We start from the raw sequence: 14,290 nt of genomic DNA, 5'->3' as shown, positions 1-14,290 counted from the left end.
AGCCACTCCCTGGCTTTTGCCAATGAAAACACTCAAGTCACTGGAAAACAAATACTGGTTTATTTTCTATTGCTGCATTACCCTGTTTTTCTTTATAGCGGTTGTCTTTGCCAGATCTACAACTGTGTTCCATGTACTTTCTGCCAGTGGCAATTTCCCTCCCCGGCAATTACAAAGGACTCCTAAATTTATTTAGCAATCAGATAAATTTGTGGTACATAACTCTTGCGGACTGACCTCTGTGCCTGAAGCACAAGTGATGAAGGGTCTGTGAGAAACGACTATGAGAGTGCAGGCACTCTGACAGCTGTGAGAGGGAAACCTGGTATCTCACCTCGCACCCTACCATCTGTATCGCCTGCCCAATCAGAGCAGGCCATTTCAGTAAGCATACCGAAATCCAAAGATCTCAGCACTCCACCCCAACATCAAGCCCACCCCTTTGTCTTATCATTTCAGCTAATTGCACGGTAGATAAGGACCTGCCCTGTGAATTCTCTGTGATCTTGTTGAGTCAGTCTTTTGATGTGATCTTGACCATTGTGGACAGAGCTACAGTTCTTTATCAGCTATTGCATGTTCTCTGTTCCACCATTATAATAAAGCAATGACTTTGTTTATGCTAAATTAAATCACAGCTTTTCACCATAACTGGTCTCGAGTCTCAACACCAGAATTTTAATTTATTCAATAGTTTTTAACCTTAGAATAAGAAAAATAAATTAAATACATATTGTTCTTTCTTTGGCTATGTTAGATAATACCTTGGCGGTGTCGGACTGGGCTGGAAATACATTATAATTCCACGTAAAATAATGAAAAAATTTTTTTGATTTACATTATTTTTATTTACAATTTGGATTTTCAGGAACAAATTAACACAAATCAAGGGAAAGGTGTAACATTAGTTTATTTAGTGGTTAATAATGTTTAAGTGGAACTGTCTTATGTATTGAACTGTATAATGTAATGCTCTACAATGTACTGCAGAATCACTTTATGGGTGTAAGGTGTGGAAAATAAATGTAACCAGTTAAAATAAAAAAATGTACTTCTGTAATATTCAGCAGATAGAGCTGATGGGGATGTTTCCCAGCATCCCTGTCGGAATCATGCGAGACGGCAGGAGATCAGGGCCTCCCTGTGACTGGAGAAAGCTGTCCAGAGCGGCCGAAACACCCCCAAGCGTCGCTCCACTCAAAGCAAGCCGGCCTTGACCTGCCGTCCCACATCTTAGGGCAGAGCGTGAGCACACAGTGCTCTTCTCTCTGATCTCCCTTTGCTATCTTCAGCAGTGCTGTTTTTGTAAATGGACTAATGAAAAAACAAACATTCTCTCTTCTTATGGAGAATCATATTTCAGATCATGTACATGGAAGGTGAAACAGTGTGGATGCTTTCCTTTGCTATTGCAAACAACCTGAAGATCTTTGAAAACATATGAGAACATGAGAAAGGAGCCTTTTTTAGTGGTCGACAATCGTCCACAACCTCAGTTACAGCGCTCACAGAAAGTCAGGGGATACTTGCTCAATTCTGTCCGTTAACAAGCAGTGTTTAATATATCCGCACATATCTGCACAGGCATTTTTTTTATTCAGTGTGACCATTTTCTTCAGTGGCACATTCAGTTCTGTTCTTGCCATTTTGTTATTAATTGCAATTGTAGTCATTGACTCTGAAATGGATACTAAAAACTCATGTTAGGTTAGGTTATGTTAGGTTGTGTTAGGTTAGGTTATGGTAGATTGTGTTAGGCTAGGTTATGTTAGGTTATTTTAGGTTAGGTTATGTTAGGTTGTATTAGGTTGTATTAGGTTAGGTTGTGTTAGGCTAGGTTATGTTAGGTTGTATTAGGTTAGGTTGTGTTAGGTTAGGTTATGTTAAGTTGTATTAGGTTAGGTTGTGTTAGGTTAGGTTATGTTAGGTTGTATTAGGTTAGGTTGTGTTAGGTTAGGTTATGTTAGGTTGTATTAGGTTAGGTTGTGTTAGGTTATGTTATGTTATGTGGTTTAGGTTAGGTTGTGTTAGGTTAGGTTGTGTTAGGTTATGTTATGTTATGTGGTTTAGGTTAGGTTGTGTTAGGTTAGGTTATGTTAGGTTGTGTTAGGTTAGGTTAGGTTATGCGGCATCATAGAATATTACACTGGCATCACGTTGGCGAGTCTCAGGTTCAGCCAAGACCACTACTGGGCCATAATCTGACAGTCTGGGCAGATGCAGGGACCTGCTGTGGCCCCATCGGAGGGCCAGTAGCTCCCCCTTTCATGTCTCAACAAGTGCCCTCTGTGTTCAGTTAGTGCGCGCGGGGGGGTGCTACATTCTTGGTACCATCTGAACGCGGCAGGGGTGAAGGGGGAGAGTGCAGGTCTCCAAAACAAGATGTGTGTTGGTTTCCATGGAAATGCAGGACTCAGGAGTCACAGGCCCAAGGAAGCCTGGTGGTCTGTATTCAGGTGGCGTTTTCTTGTAGGAATGCCACTCGTATTGTGGCCAAGTCAGGAAAACACTCATCAGACAGACAGGCACCAATAATGTCCTTCCTGCTTGACTCCACAGTGGCAGTGACTCCACTGGACATCTCAAGTGTGGGGATTCTGAAAATAATGAGGAACACTGGCAGTTTTATCCTTGACAAATGCTCTTGCATAAGTCTTTATATCTGTGTATAAATGTGGGGGCTTCTTGCTGCCAGGTGAACGAGTCTCTACATGGCTGCTCATCATTCTGAGCATGAAGCCCTCATCTGGGAACAGAATGGCGGATGGTAGGCGATCTGACTCTGGGACGAGGACGAGGTGATGACATATCGCAGCCTGTTTCTGTAACTCTATTTCTGTTGAGTGCTCAGGGGGGGGTTGGGAATTTATGTAGCCCGCATGTTGGTGAGAATATTTGGGGACTCGGCTGCCTGTGTGCCGAGTCATAAAATGGAAGGAGTCCCAGCTGACCAGCTCTGACTCAGCCACGTCTGTTGGCTGCCGTGCGGAAGACTTCGTTTGTGCGCTCCCCAGAGGGCAATAACGAGGCTCCGATTATTGAGGTTCAGGAGAAGTGGTTCCAAGGGGCTGTGTTGGTTCAGGGCATTTGCAAGGAACAAAGGCAGGAGGATTTGGCTAAGGGAAATTCCTACTTCAGAATGAAACAGGAAAGCATCACTGTTTCTGGCATTTGTTCCTTGCAGATTAAAGGTTAGGTTATTTTCGTTGACGGCAGCTCCAGTTACGAACTCTTTGCTTCGTCCAGCTTTGTCAATCCATGCAGGAAGGGGGGTAATTTTTTAACCACCTGCTGTGCTGCACGGCAGCATAAGAAAACACTAGATACAAAAAGGCCCCTTGACCTGGAAAATTTCTATGCCTCTGCAGCACCGAAATAGCCTGTAACATCTTTTATATTTTATTTTATTCCAGGTATTCGTGCACAGCTAGTGTCAGATTTTTTTTCTTTATTTGTATTTAACCAGCGACCTTCCGATTATGGACATACAGTCTTAACCCGCATAGCCGCACACAGCATCAGAGGGAAGTACCTATATGAAGTGTACAACAACAGGACCCTGTCTGGGACACGAACCAGCAACCTACCATTAATCAGTTTGCAGCTTTAAACTGTATGCCATTTTCAGATTGTTCAGAATTATGGTATCAGCCAGAAAAGCATCAGTTGCCCTCAGTTCAGTTTTAATAAGGAGATTACACAAGTAGACTGGCTGATTAGAAAGAGACCATGGGGCATTTTCGGCGGGGGGGGGGGATCCCTTACGATTAACTAGTTATCAGTACTAGTTCAATAGGACCTCTTATACTCACACACTCAGGAATCATTACCAGCAGTGTTTATCTCTGACTATTAAAGTTAAAATACTTCCGTCCTTCAATTGATGCCAGTAATTACTGGTGAATTTTTAAAGAATTTAAAGTGTGTGCTGCATAACCCCACCCCCCACCCCCTCCCCGTTAATAAATGTCGAGCAGCAAGTCAAGCTGTCTTGTGCATTTATTCTTCCACGCTGCTCTGGGCTGAGGAGGATGAGGAGGATGACGTCTGAACGCTGGATGGACAGATAGCAGCCTTGTTTTGCTGCCACTCATGGCTTCTAACTTCTGTAATTAATGTAATATCGGCCGGCACGTTTTCCAGTTGTCAGGCTGCCCCCTTTTGTCGATTCCCAGCCTCTGAGACTGTAAGCAGACATAAACAGAGCAGCTAGCTAAAGAGCGAGGCATTTCGATGGAGCTGCCCAAGCAGGCTCAGACCCACTTTCATTGACCGAAACCAGTGATGACATCAGTTTTTTTTTTTACTGAACTTAGCATACAAAGCCTGGTATAAGCCCCCACGTCAGGCTCCATTCACACGGATAGCACAGCTTGCAGTCGTGGCTGATTGTCGCATAACTCAGGGATGACTATCCAGGAATGGAGCTGGGAGGTATTTTCGCCGGACTGCCATTAGGTGGCGCCAGGTGTTTCCTCTTTCCTTGGTCATCATCTGGATGTTTCGTCTGGCTCCGGCTCAGGCTGGAAGCCTTGTTTTAAAGGCAGTGCCCAGCCTCAGAGTAGTGTAAGTGCTCCCCAAGGGAGCTAAAATGAAAGCCTTTATTTGTGCCAGTGCTATGCAAATGGCCCTGAATTTTTTTTTCACTCACTAATCCAACAGTGAATCTGAGATTCCCCACTAGGGGGGGGAGCAGGCATAAGCTTTCTCCCCCTAAATATCACCCAGACCCTCCATGCTGTGTCCTTGGCTGCCGCTCTGTGTGGCGGCTGTACGCTCTTCCTGGTTGGTGTCATTTTGAGTTGGCCTTGTTTTTTCAAGCCGGTGTTGGCCTACTGGCCCTTTCCTGTGCTCCCTTTCACGCCAGCATTGTTTGGATTGTGTCATGACAAGCCGCTGGTTTTGGAGTGGCGTGGGTGTGTGTGCGTTTGTGCGTGTGTGTGTGTGTGGGGGGGTAAACAAGCGTGTTTTGGATGAAGGGTGATTCATGCGGATGTTTGCTTCCTACGCCAGTCACAATGAACGGCGGCTGAGTGAGATCGATGTGGGATCCGGCCCTCCTGCCACCGCACAGCAGAACAAAGCAGCCAATCCTGACCCCCAGCTTCCTTTTTAGACGGTGGAACTTAAACATCAGATGTTTTTAATTATGGAGCTGGTTCAGGTTTTTTACTGTGCCATACTGGCGAAGTTGCTGAAACTGCATGTACAACAACCAAGTGGTATTTTGAAGTCTTTGTTTTGCAGAAAATGCCATTTTAACTGTCAGCATATGAATAGCAGCATGTGATGGCGGCAGATAAAGGGGAGGATGTCCAGCCTCAGGGTCAGAGTAAATACTGGGCAGTGTAACAGAACGTCCTGCCTTGAGAGATGAAAATATATTAAATGTCCAGGAATGATAATGCTGATATTACTTTATCTATGATAGGAGAGGCAGCTTTTAAAATCAGGCCCTTTTAAGGAGTAGATGGTTGAAGCCTTACTTTGGAAAATGATATCTTTGAAGGTTTTCCACTGGGCAAATCGTTATCAGCTTGCCAGCAGCCGCAGATTAAAGCAACGTGAGTTTTTGGCTCTCAGATCACAGCATGGGCTGGTGCCAGAGGTGAAGTAGCTTTGTCAGCTTGGGGGGTCTCGCCCTGCAGGTAAGAGTGCAAGGCCTCATAGGAAAACAGCTCTCAGGATACTGCGACTGAAGTCCGCAAGACCCTTAACCTGCAGTTGCTTTGCTCTGGGTATGACGCTAATCTACATCCAGCCCTGTAAGGAGAAATTTGGGGGCAGGACTTGCACTGCAACCACTGGGGAAAACAACTGACACTGGTCCATTCATACTGGTGTGGTGCTGAGGTGTCACCTGCTGCATAGCTGCAGTCATACAAATACATAGATTGATGTTTCCGTTTCTTCAGGGATTCGTGTTTAAGAGGCTGTTTTTTGAGGGTTGTTTGAGTCATTCATCCTCGGAAGGCATTGTTAATGCCCATTAAGCCCCTTAATGGTTTTTTTTTGTGCTCGTCGATTGACGTCGACTCGCATTCTCTCATTAATCATTCACCACTTCAGGCTTGGCTGCTGGCTGCACTTGTTCTGCGGTGCTGTTATAATAACATCTGCCTGCATTGTGTGGAGGGCCTCTCAGTGGTTAGCTGCCCGTCCCGCTCGCTGTAACGTGAGCGTCTGTCTGTTTTTACTAGTTATATAACCAAACTCGCAAGGCGTACCAGGGTCAGCGCCCTGCTGAGAGGGGTGCCAGCCCTGCGCCACCGGGGACTCGAACCCATCCACTGCTGGTTTATTTGACTTGCTGATGTGGCCCCATGTGGTTCTTCCTGCTCCTCCTGTCACCCGGTCCTGGCTGAACCTGTGGGACGTGCGACGCAGAATGGTTCCTCTTCCCGTCTTCATTTCATCCCGACAACCATCGCCATCCCCCCCCCCCCCCAAAAGACCTCTTCCACAATTTGGTGCCCACCCAAAATTTCCAAATGCCCACCGGTTAATGCCATTTGTTCTGTTATTTGAACCCCTTGTATCTCACCATCACCGAAGCGTCAGTCTCCCCACGTAGTTCTGTCATTCGCATTCACACATGTAAACGATACCGATGTGGTAATTGCATCGCCATTGCAGTGATCCTCAGTTTGCCCTGGCTCATTCGAGGGGGGTGTTTCTCTGCCTGCATGGAAGGGACAGGGTTTCACCCTCATGGGGCCGTGGAAACTTAATACCTGTTTTGTGCCTCGGGTGAGTTGAGTTTAAAGTCTCAAACACGATGCCTGGCTTTCACACGGTACAACCAGGGGCCCGTGTCGCTGTCTCGTGGGAGACCCAGTCAGGCCCGCGGTGGCACCGCTGCCCCGGAGCTTCCCGCTCCTCTCTGCTCCGGCTTCCGACCCGTACCAGGATCCGAGGAAGGTGGGGAAGAATCCCGTTCTCTGAGACTGCTAGGCGTGACGTGTGTTGGATCAGAGAAAGACAGAGAGAGAGAGGAAGGGAGAGAGAGGGAGACAGAGAGACCGAGAGAGTGAGATAGGGCCAAAGCTCAGGGAAGCTTTCCCAGCAGTTCCAAAGTCCTCTTTTACCCTGGAACATGGATTACGGCTTCTCAGATAAAGGTACAGTAAGGCGACCATTCATTTACTAAATTCAGAAGTTTGGTCGGGGGACCATGTGCAAAATCAGTGTCTTGGGAATAGCAGCGGTGTTCTGTAGACGAAGGGGGACAGGTTAGGGAGCAGAACTAATGCACTACAGGTGCCTGGATGTCCGAGGCTGAGGGAGAGTGAGACGGCTGAGCGGTACACTAGCCGCTTGGGGGACTGAAAGGTCCACCGCTTTAGTTGGTGGACAGGGCGGCTCTGAGGGGATGCGGAGGGGCGGAGTTTATCACACGGTCACAGTATTTACCACACCTGTTGTCAAAAAACAATGCAGCGTTATTGAGTGCTTAAGATGTGGCGTTTTTGAAATATGCCTTTGGCTTTGTACTCCTTTTAAGCTAATATTTAGATGCAGTCTGAATGGAAATACATTTATTTAATCCTCAAATACACAAGTATTGACTTGAAAGCTTGGATCAGCTTATTTACATATAACTTTTAGGGTGGCTACCAAGTCTGCACTGCAGGGTTCCTGCGTGCCGCGTTTCACGATACCGGCCCATGTGTGACAGGCACTGGAGGCTGCATGGCTCACTGTCACATTTCAACACCACTTGGATGGGTCTATCCACATAAGCGGCCAGCTGGGAAATGCATTTGTTTGTTTCTTTTGACTCAATAATTAACTGAGTGATTATAACATGACAGCTGTTCCCACTGCGTTTACTGCTATGATTGCCACTGTATTTCTCCCTGTACTGCTCACTACACTTTGTGATCTTCACTGCACTTTTTACTGCACTCCTCACTGCATCCACCACCGATGCAGCAGAGGTGCTTACCCCATCCAAATTTACATCCCAGGTTGCTGTTTCACTCCCCGTGAAAAACAGGTAAACTTCGTACAAAACAGAGCGATGGGGGCGTTATAAACCATTCTAGATCAATCTGGCTCCACATAATGGAGGGGGACTTGGGTAGGGTCCAGTGAGGCAGTGAGGGCTGTGCTATGAGACTGCTTCAGCAGTATGAGGGTGTACTCACACTAGCTGACCCCCAAAATCCAGTGCACCGTTACGCTCCACTGTAAAAAATGGCAGATAATGTAAGCGCCCAGACAGGGATTGGCAGGGGTTCAGACATATTCAGTCCATAGTTCTGATTCAATTGTTAGCAATATATAACGTTAGCAATGTTTGTAATAGTGTAATTTGTACCGGTACTATAGAAATATAATATCAAACATGGTACTTTTTCATTACCGATATCCCGTGCAACACTAGCCTGCAGAAACTATTTGGTAAAATGTGAGACTGTCATCTTATTGGTGCAGCACAGATAAATAAAAAAGTCACTGCATTTTATACTTGATAAATCTGTGTGTCATTGTACCCAAAACAAAGCCAAATAAGCCACAAAATAATGGCGTCAATCGTGAATCGTGAATGCTGTACAACAGCGCTTTACTTCATCTATTTTCTTCAGTATAAGAAGCGACACCGTGGTGATGAAGGCTGGCTCAGTACATGATCCTTAAGTGCAATGTGAGCGCAGACCAGCGGGGGAGTGGGAAGGGGGTGGGCAAACGTACTCGGGCAACCGGGCTAAGTGTGAGTACACAAACCCATAAGGGCCTTTGGAAAAGGGCGCAAGACCCCCTCCGCCTTGAGGAAACCAAAGGGGGTGTGCTGACAGAGAGATGGCTGTGCTGCCGTGTGACCACCGGAACCTGTGTGTTAGTGTGGTAGAACTTAATACAGTTTATTGTTGGCATAGTTAGGGTAGTACCAGAAACTGCCACCCATATCACGAGTCAAAGTGTACTTAGTGGGCTGAGGCCGGGATGTTAGAGTAAGCACCAAACCAGGTCCGCCCAGTACTGCGCTTCTCACAGTCTGCTTTTGCTGGATTGTGGTTGATTAGTGGCTCACCATTTTGCACATTTTTGTTGTTTTACACAAGATACCTTAGGGTACTGCAGCAGTTAACAAACAGGACCATCTTACTAGCTGCGGGTGTACAGCTAAACAGCATTCACGCCCAGGAGCATGGCTGTAAATGTCAGCATTTCGCTGTGATCTCACTCCCACAAAGCGCTTGCTCTCGTGGTAACACAGAAGCACCTGGAAGGTCAGGCTCCCAGTGAAATGACACAGTACGGCGATGTGTCAGATCTGCCGAACTTGGCAGCTGATGCGCTGTTTAATTGGTCTTTTGGACCCGGCAACAGCTGATGAACAGTTTGTTTTCGCCTGCTTGGTCTCGGTGCTGTCGGAGCATATTCCCAAGCTGTTCATTTACAAATTGGCAGCACGTTTGCAGAATGTCACTTGCCACTTGTTGAAAAGCGATGAAAAGCGTTGGAAGATGCTTCAGCCATGTTACATCAGCACTCATTCTGTTCCCAGTGACGGTTACGGCCTGGCTACTCTGCCCAGGCCAGGTTAGACCTTCTCAAAAATGTATGGCTTCTGGAACTTCTGTTCCTGGCACGCAGCGGCTTGGATCAAAGCGTGCAGATGTTTGGCAGATTGTAGGTGCTGCTTTGTCGGTGCAGTGCTTGGCTGGGCGAGGCGGGCGTGTCTCCCCCGAGACACACAACACCTGTATCGTGTTTCACTGCCTCTCGGGGATTCCACAGCCCTGGCACTTTGCTGCCAGTTTATTGGTTCGCACGGGAGACACAGGACCTGAAACACATGATCAGTTTATTTTCTTCTCAGTAAACCTGTGGATTGATGTCTATCAGGGTTTTGGGTTAGTTATGGCCTTCACACATGGGGATAACTGACAGTAAGAGAGGGCAACAGTTGTTCCCAATACCCAGAAGCTGCCCTGGTTTTTGGGCTTAAATAGTTTAGGATGGGAAAACTTTTCGCTGTGTAACCAGGCATGAAGGCTGTTTAAAGGTGGGTATTGTCCCACAGCCCCTCAGCCAGGCTGTGTTCTGGCAGACTTTCGGTGATACATTTTATGCGCTTCTTGGTGAGCTTGGCTTCCCAGAACTGCCGAGGAATTCCTTGCGTTTTCGGATCTCTGACCAATTCCCCCACCATAATCTTATCAATTACCGGCTAATTATCTCCTTATAACTGTGACTTTCCCTTAAATAATACTGGAACCAGACCTCATATGTCTTTGAGTCATTTGACGGTTGGGAAGCTGAGGGAGGCCTGTAACTGCACCGGGGACCAGCTGATTCCTCTTTCTCAGCTGTACATCGCTTTAGATAAAAGTATCTGTTAAATTAATGCCTTTGATATAGCGTGCATTTGATATCTTCATGTAGAAATGTTCATGTATTTTCAAAAGTCATTAAAAGAACAGGACCTCTGGAGAACTACGTTCAAACAAAGAGCTTATAATTTTAAATGGGACTTTATGGCACTTACTTGCTGTCCTTGTGTCCACCGACATGTTCATCTTGAATGTAGTTGAGCCTGCAGACTAAACTCACGGTTCTGGATGAACTTGTTTTCCTTCTCAGAAAGCTAGTGAACAAAGTAAAAAATAAAATGACACCTCATTCCAGTGTAAAATAATGTTGAACTACAAGACCCCAGGTTATATCAAAGTAAGATTCTCTTGGACGTGATCAGGAAATCGCTTATTCAATAAATGGGAGATACTTAATATTTTCAGTCTTATATAAAGGCTCTTTGTCTGCACAAGAAGATTTATTGATGATTTTTAGTTTGATGATGCTTAAAAAGACACGGTTTCGCGCATCGTGAACGTCAGATCAAGAAGCTATATTCTTAAACCCAACTGGCAACCGCCACCGTAAGGATGATACAGAGATCACAAAGCGCCTGGCGCTTTAATACGGGAAAGTATACCCCAATGACGTCACCCTGCAGGAATCACAAGCGCGCTCCCTCCGCGGCAAGGCGCGCGTGCCCTGACGAACCGCGGAATCCTCACGCGGCAGCGGTCTTCATGAGCCGTGCTTCACGTGCTCATATTTTAGCCGTTTAGCTTAGCTGGTCCGCTGCGATCGGGCAGGACTGGTGCCGTATCCGTAAGGAGTCTTTTTTGATGGGTCACCGTTTGTTTTCACGGAAATTTACAAGTTTTCCGTCACCCAACTCTCTGATTTTTCAGCAGACATACATGTATGAGGCATAAGCAGTTACTATACTGTCGACAAATCATCCGAGAAACCCAGAAGTGCCCGACACAGGACCAGTTATTCCAGTTAAAACGAGTACCGCCCAGTTAGGGAATCCCTGATCTCCCTAAGCTCCTTCCAGTGGGGTATAAGGCATAACATGAAACTTTATGCCTGTCTATCTTATTTACCGCGCTGTCAGATTAAGGGGGTGGGGTAACGGGATTTTATTTGACAGTCCGGACGGGCTGGCTTGACTATTTACTGCATTCCTTACTGCCTTAACTTTGTCACGGTTTATTTGTAGCTTCATGACATCATTCTGTGATATTTCCCGAAGGATTTACCAGAAGGACAGGGGTACACAGTCAGTATCAGTAGAATAAAGGTCCAGAAACAGCAAGCTGCAGCTTACCAATGGAATTCAGGTGTCATGATGGCCTGGTTTACTGATGTCCGATAACTTGATACTCAAAGTATCGTTTAACTTTGGTTTACGTTTTATTATTTTTCATTTAATAATTTCTCCATCATTTCTCCACTAGGTGGTGCTGTTCGAAAGGAAACCGGAAAACAGTTTGCTTTCATGTTTCTTGCTTAACAGTTAGGAAGTTGTTGATATTATGTGATATATGTTATGTTATGTCCAGCTATTACTGAATCAATAAATATTTAACACCTGCCCAGGATTTGTTTTAACCAACTAGCTGAATAATCTGTGACTATTACTTTTTATACGCAACTGGTTGGTTAAAATAAAATCTTGGTCTGGATTTGTACTTTCCACCTCTGTGCAGACCTCATAATGCAGAAAAACCTGTAGCCAAAAGAACCTAACCGAATACTTTACGTTTTTTGTTTTTCAGGTAAGTTCCAAACAGAACAGCTGCTGCTCAGGTTAAAGAGGCCAGTTTACCAGTGGACGGTTTGAAAGTTGCGGAGGATCTGAGACGGCCATTCAAACACACACACACAGGAAAGGGAAGGAGGTTGTGGAGCTGTGGGCACGAGGTAGATGAGGAGCGACTGTGGTGTTGGTTTGCACGTCCGGTGGTTGTTTCGTCAGTGTCTTTTTTCACATCTGAAATTCCCTTTTCATTCTCTGCTAGTCTTGTGCAATGAAAGTATTCAAATGTCTCATTTGCAAAAAGTGGTACAAACCATTCCTTGGAGCTATGCTGATCTCATCTCAGATCAGCCTTACACTGTGTTCAGTAATATCATTTTTGTGCCAAAGCATAGTTAACTGCCATTTAATTCAGGTAGATGACGTCGCCTCTTTAAAATGTGCCTGTGTATTATTTATCCGAGAGCTGTCTCTTGTTGTTCAATGGACTAGTAAAAAAGTTTATGCAGGTTAAACAGGCATATGGGGCCAAGTGTTAATGTGCACTGAAGCTGCGGTTTCATTCTTCTGCTCAAAGAAGCATCCAGAAGGTCTCAGACCGTGGCAAAGGCTCCTTTATAAGTGAAATAACAACAATGAAATAGTACACCAGCACCCTGCACTGGATGAATGGTTATATAAGATGGACAGATGGATGAAAAGATTAATTCTTCAGAATAAAAAGAGTTCATGCTGGATCCACTTACAGATAACGTGACTCACCTGCATTAACCACGCCTGAGAACACCTTCAGCAAATAGAGAAGTGGGACCGGATGACCAGGACAGCAGCTGTCATGCAGATCGCAGACCTGCAACAGACACACCCTAAATGACTCCTCTTTGCCTGATTTCTCAGGATAACAGACCATTCCGCAACTCGTGACTAGTTTTGATAAGTGCATTATTACTTCTCCACCCAAACCTGCTGGCGCTAATTATTTTTTTGGAAACAGAACACTACAACAATGTTTTTCGCAGTGATGAGCATCTGGCTTTATGGCAGAGAAATATGATAAACAAGGAAAATATGGAAGAGGAATCTTGCATTTATGATCGTTGATTTATGATCGTCATTTGGAGGGTGATGGCCTTCAGAGGGTTGTTATTGATTTATGTAAATCAGTTTGAGTTATGCCGTCTCTGGATTTCATTGACAAGTCAGTTATGAGGCGTTGGGCATGCTGATCACCTTTCCCCATTCTCTCCTGGATTTCATTGATTTCCTGTTTGATGTTTGCTCTGTTTAATAGCTCTTACCTGCTGATGGTTTGATTGAAGTAATCATGAGGCGAGTGAGCCAGCCCACCTCAGCATATCGGTCCATGCTTTAGTCATGAATTCAGAGGCGGTTCCAAAGCCTGCAGGCCTCTGGTCACAGAGGCCCTAATTGTTTTCTGCTTGTTACACCGAACATGAGGAACAGTTATTTCTGAAACAGGGAGCGTTGTTGTTCTTAGCTGAGACTGAGGAACATATTGGTCTCTCACGCATTTCCTCACCATAAGCCGTCTTCCCTGGCATTGTTCAGTATCTGCTCAGTTGGGTTGGGCCGGTAGCGTTTTATGGCAGTTCTTTGTACACTGCCATCTCCCTCTCTGTTTGAGCTGGCGGCCAGTCAAGATGCCATTTTCATAAGCTGCAGTTTTGTGGTTCAAAACAGGAAGTGAAATCACGGGACTCCAGATCGCAGCTCTGGGAGAAAGACACATGGGGTCTTGCAGACATATCCTGCCAGTAACCCCTCCCCCTATACCTCACCCCTCTGCTGTCAGCATGGGACAGACGGACGCCCACCCTGAGAATCCCCCAGAGTGTCAGGCAGAGTCACCCCTGTTGTCTCCTCCTTCATCCCTCACAGGTTCCAATGAGGTGAGTCAGAGTCAGAGTCAGTACTGCTTCCTTTCATCAAGCCTCAGGTACCATACACTGAGTCCTGTCCTGAATTTAGACTGGTACCCCTACAGATCTCATTCTAAAGTCTGGCTTTTGGCTTGTGCTTGGGAGGGTGGGGTCCTGTGGTTTGCAAATCTCCTCTCCCCATGGGGTTTTGAGGCTTTTCAACAAGCTCCTGTTCTCTGGACCCGGCTCAGGGACTCCCAGAGGTGGAGAGTGTGAACAGTAGCTGACTTCTAGGCTTGTACTAGTGGTAATTGTGGATTGGTGGAGTGTGAACACTGGGCCATGA

At 45.9% G+C, this 14,290-nt stretch overlaps 1 protein-coding gene and 1 long non-coding RNA gene across 11 annotated transcripts in view; both read left to right on the top strand.

Moving 5' to 3' along the window:
• LOC111845609 (plectin-like) overlaps positions 1 to 14,290 on the top strand; it is a 127,992-nt gene that overhangs the window by 32,619 nt on the left and 81,083 nt on the right. For 2 of the 10 annotated variants that reach the window (XM_072716912.1, XM_072716910.1), the window contains exon 1: positions 7,082 to 7,121. The exons of the other annotated variants lie outside the window; for them this stretch is intronic. In XM_072716912.1, the coding sequence (XP_072573013.1) occupies positions 7,097 to 7,121 (25 nt within the window). In that variant the 5' untranslated portion in view covers positions 7,082 to 7,096. Of the gene's footprint in view, positions 1 to 7,081; positions 7,122 to 14,290 lie in introns of those variants that run through there. 10 annotated transcript variants of the gene reach the window in all.
• On the top strand, positions 10,588 to 13,237 carry LOC111845730 (uncharacterized). The gene is made up of 2 exons (XR_002838704.2): positions 10,588 to 12,228; positions 12,813 to 13,237. It is a non-coding gene; the product is annotated as an uncharacterized lncRNA (long non-coding RNA).

Source organism: Paramormyrops kingsleyae, chromosome 9, assembly GCF_048594095.1.
Source record: "Paramormyrops kingsleyae isolate MSU_618 chromosome 9, PKINGS_0.4, whole genome shotgun sequence".
In the NCBI taxonomy this organism is placed as follows: domain Eukaryota; kingdom Metazoa; phylum Chordata; class Actinopteri; order Osteoglossiformes; family Mormyridae; genus Paramormyrops; species Paramormyrops kingsleyae.
This window is presented reverse-complemented; position numbering and strand designations above follow the sequence as displayed.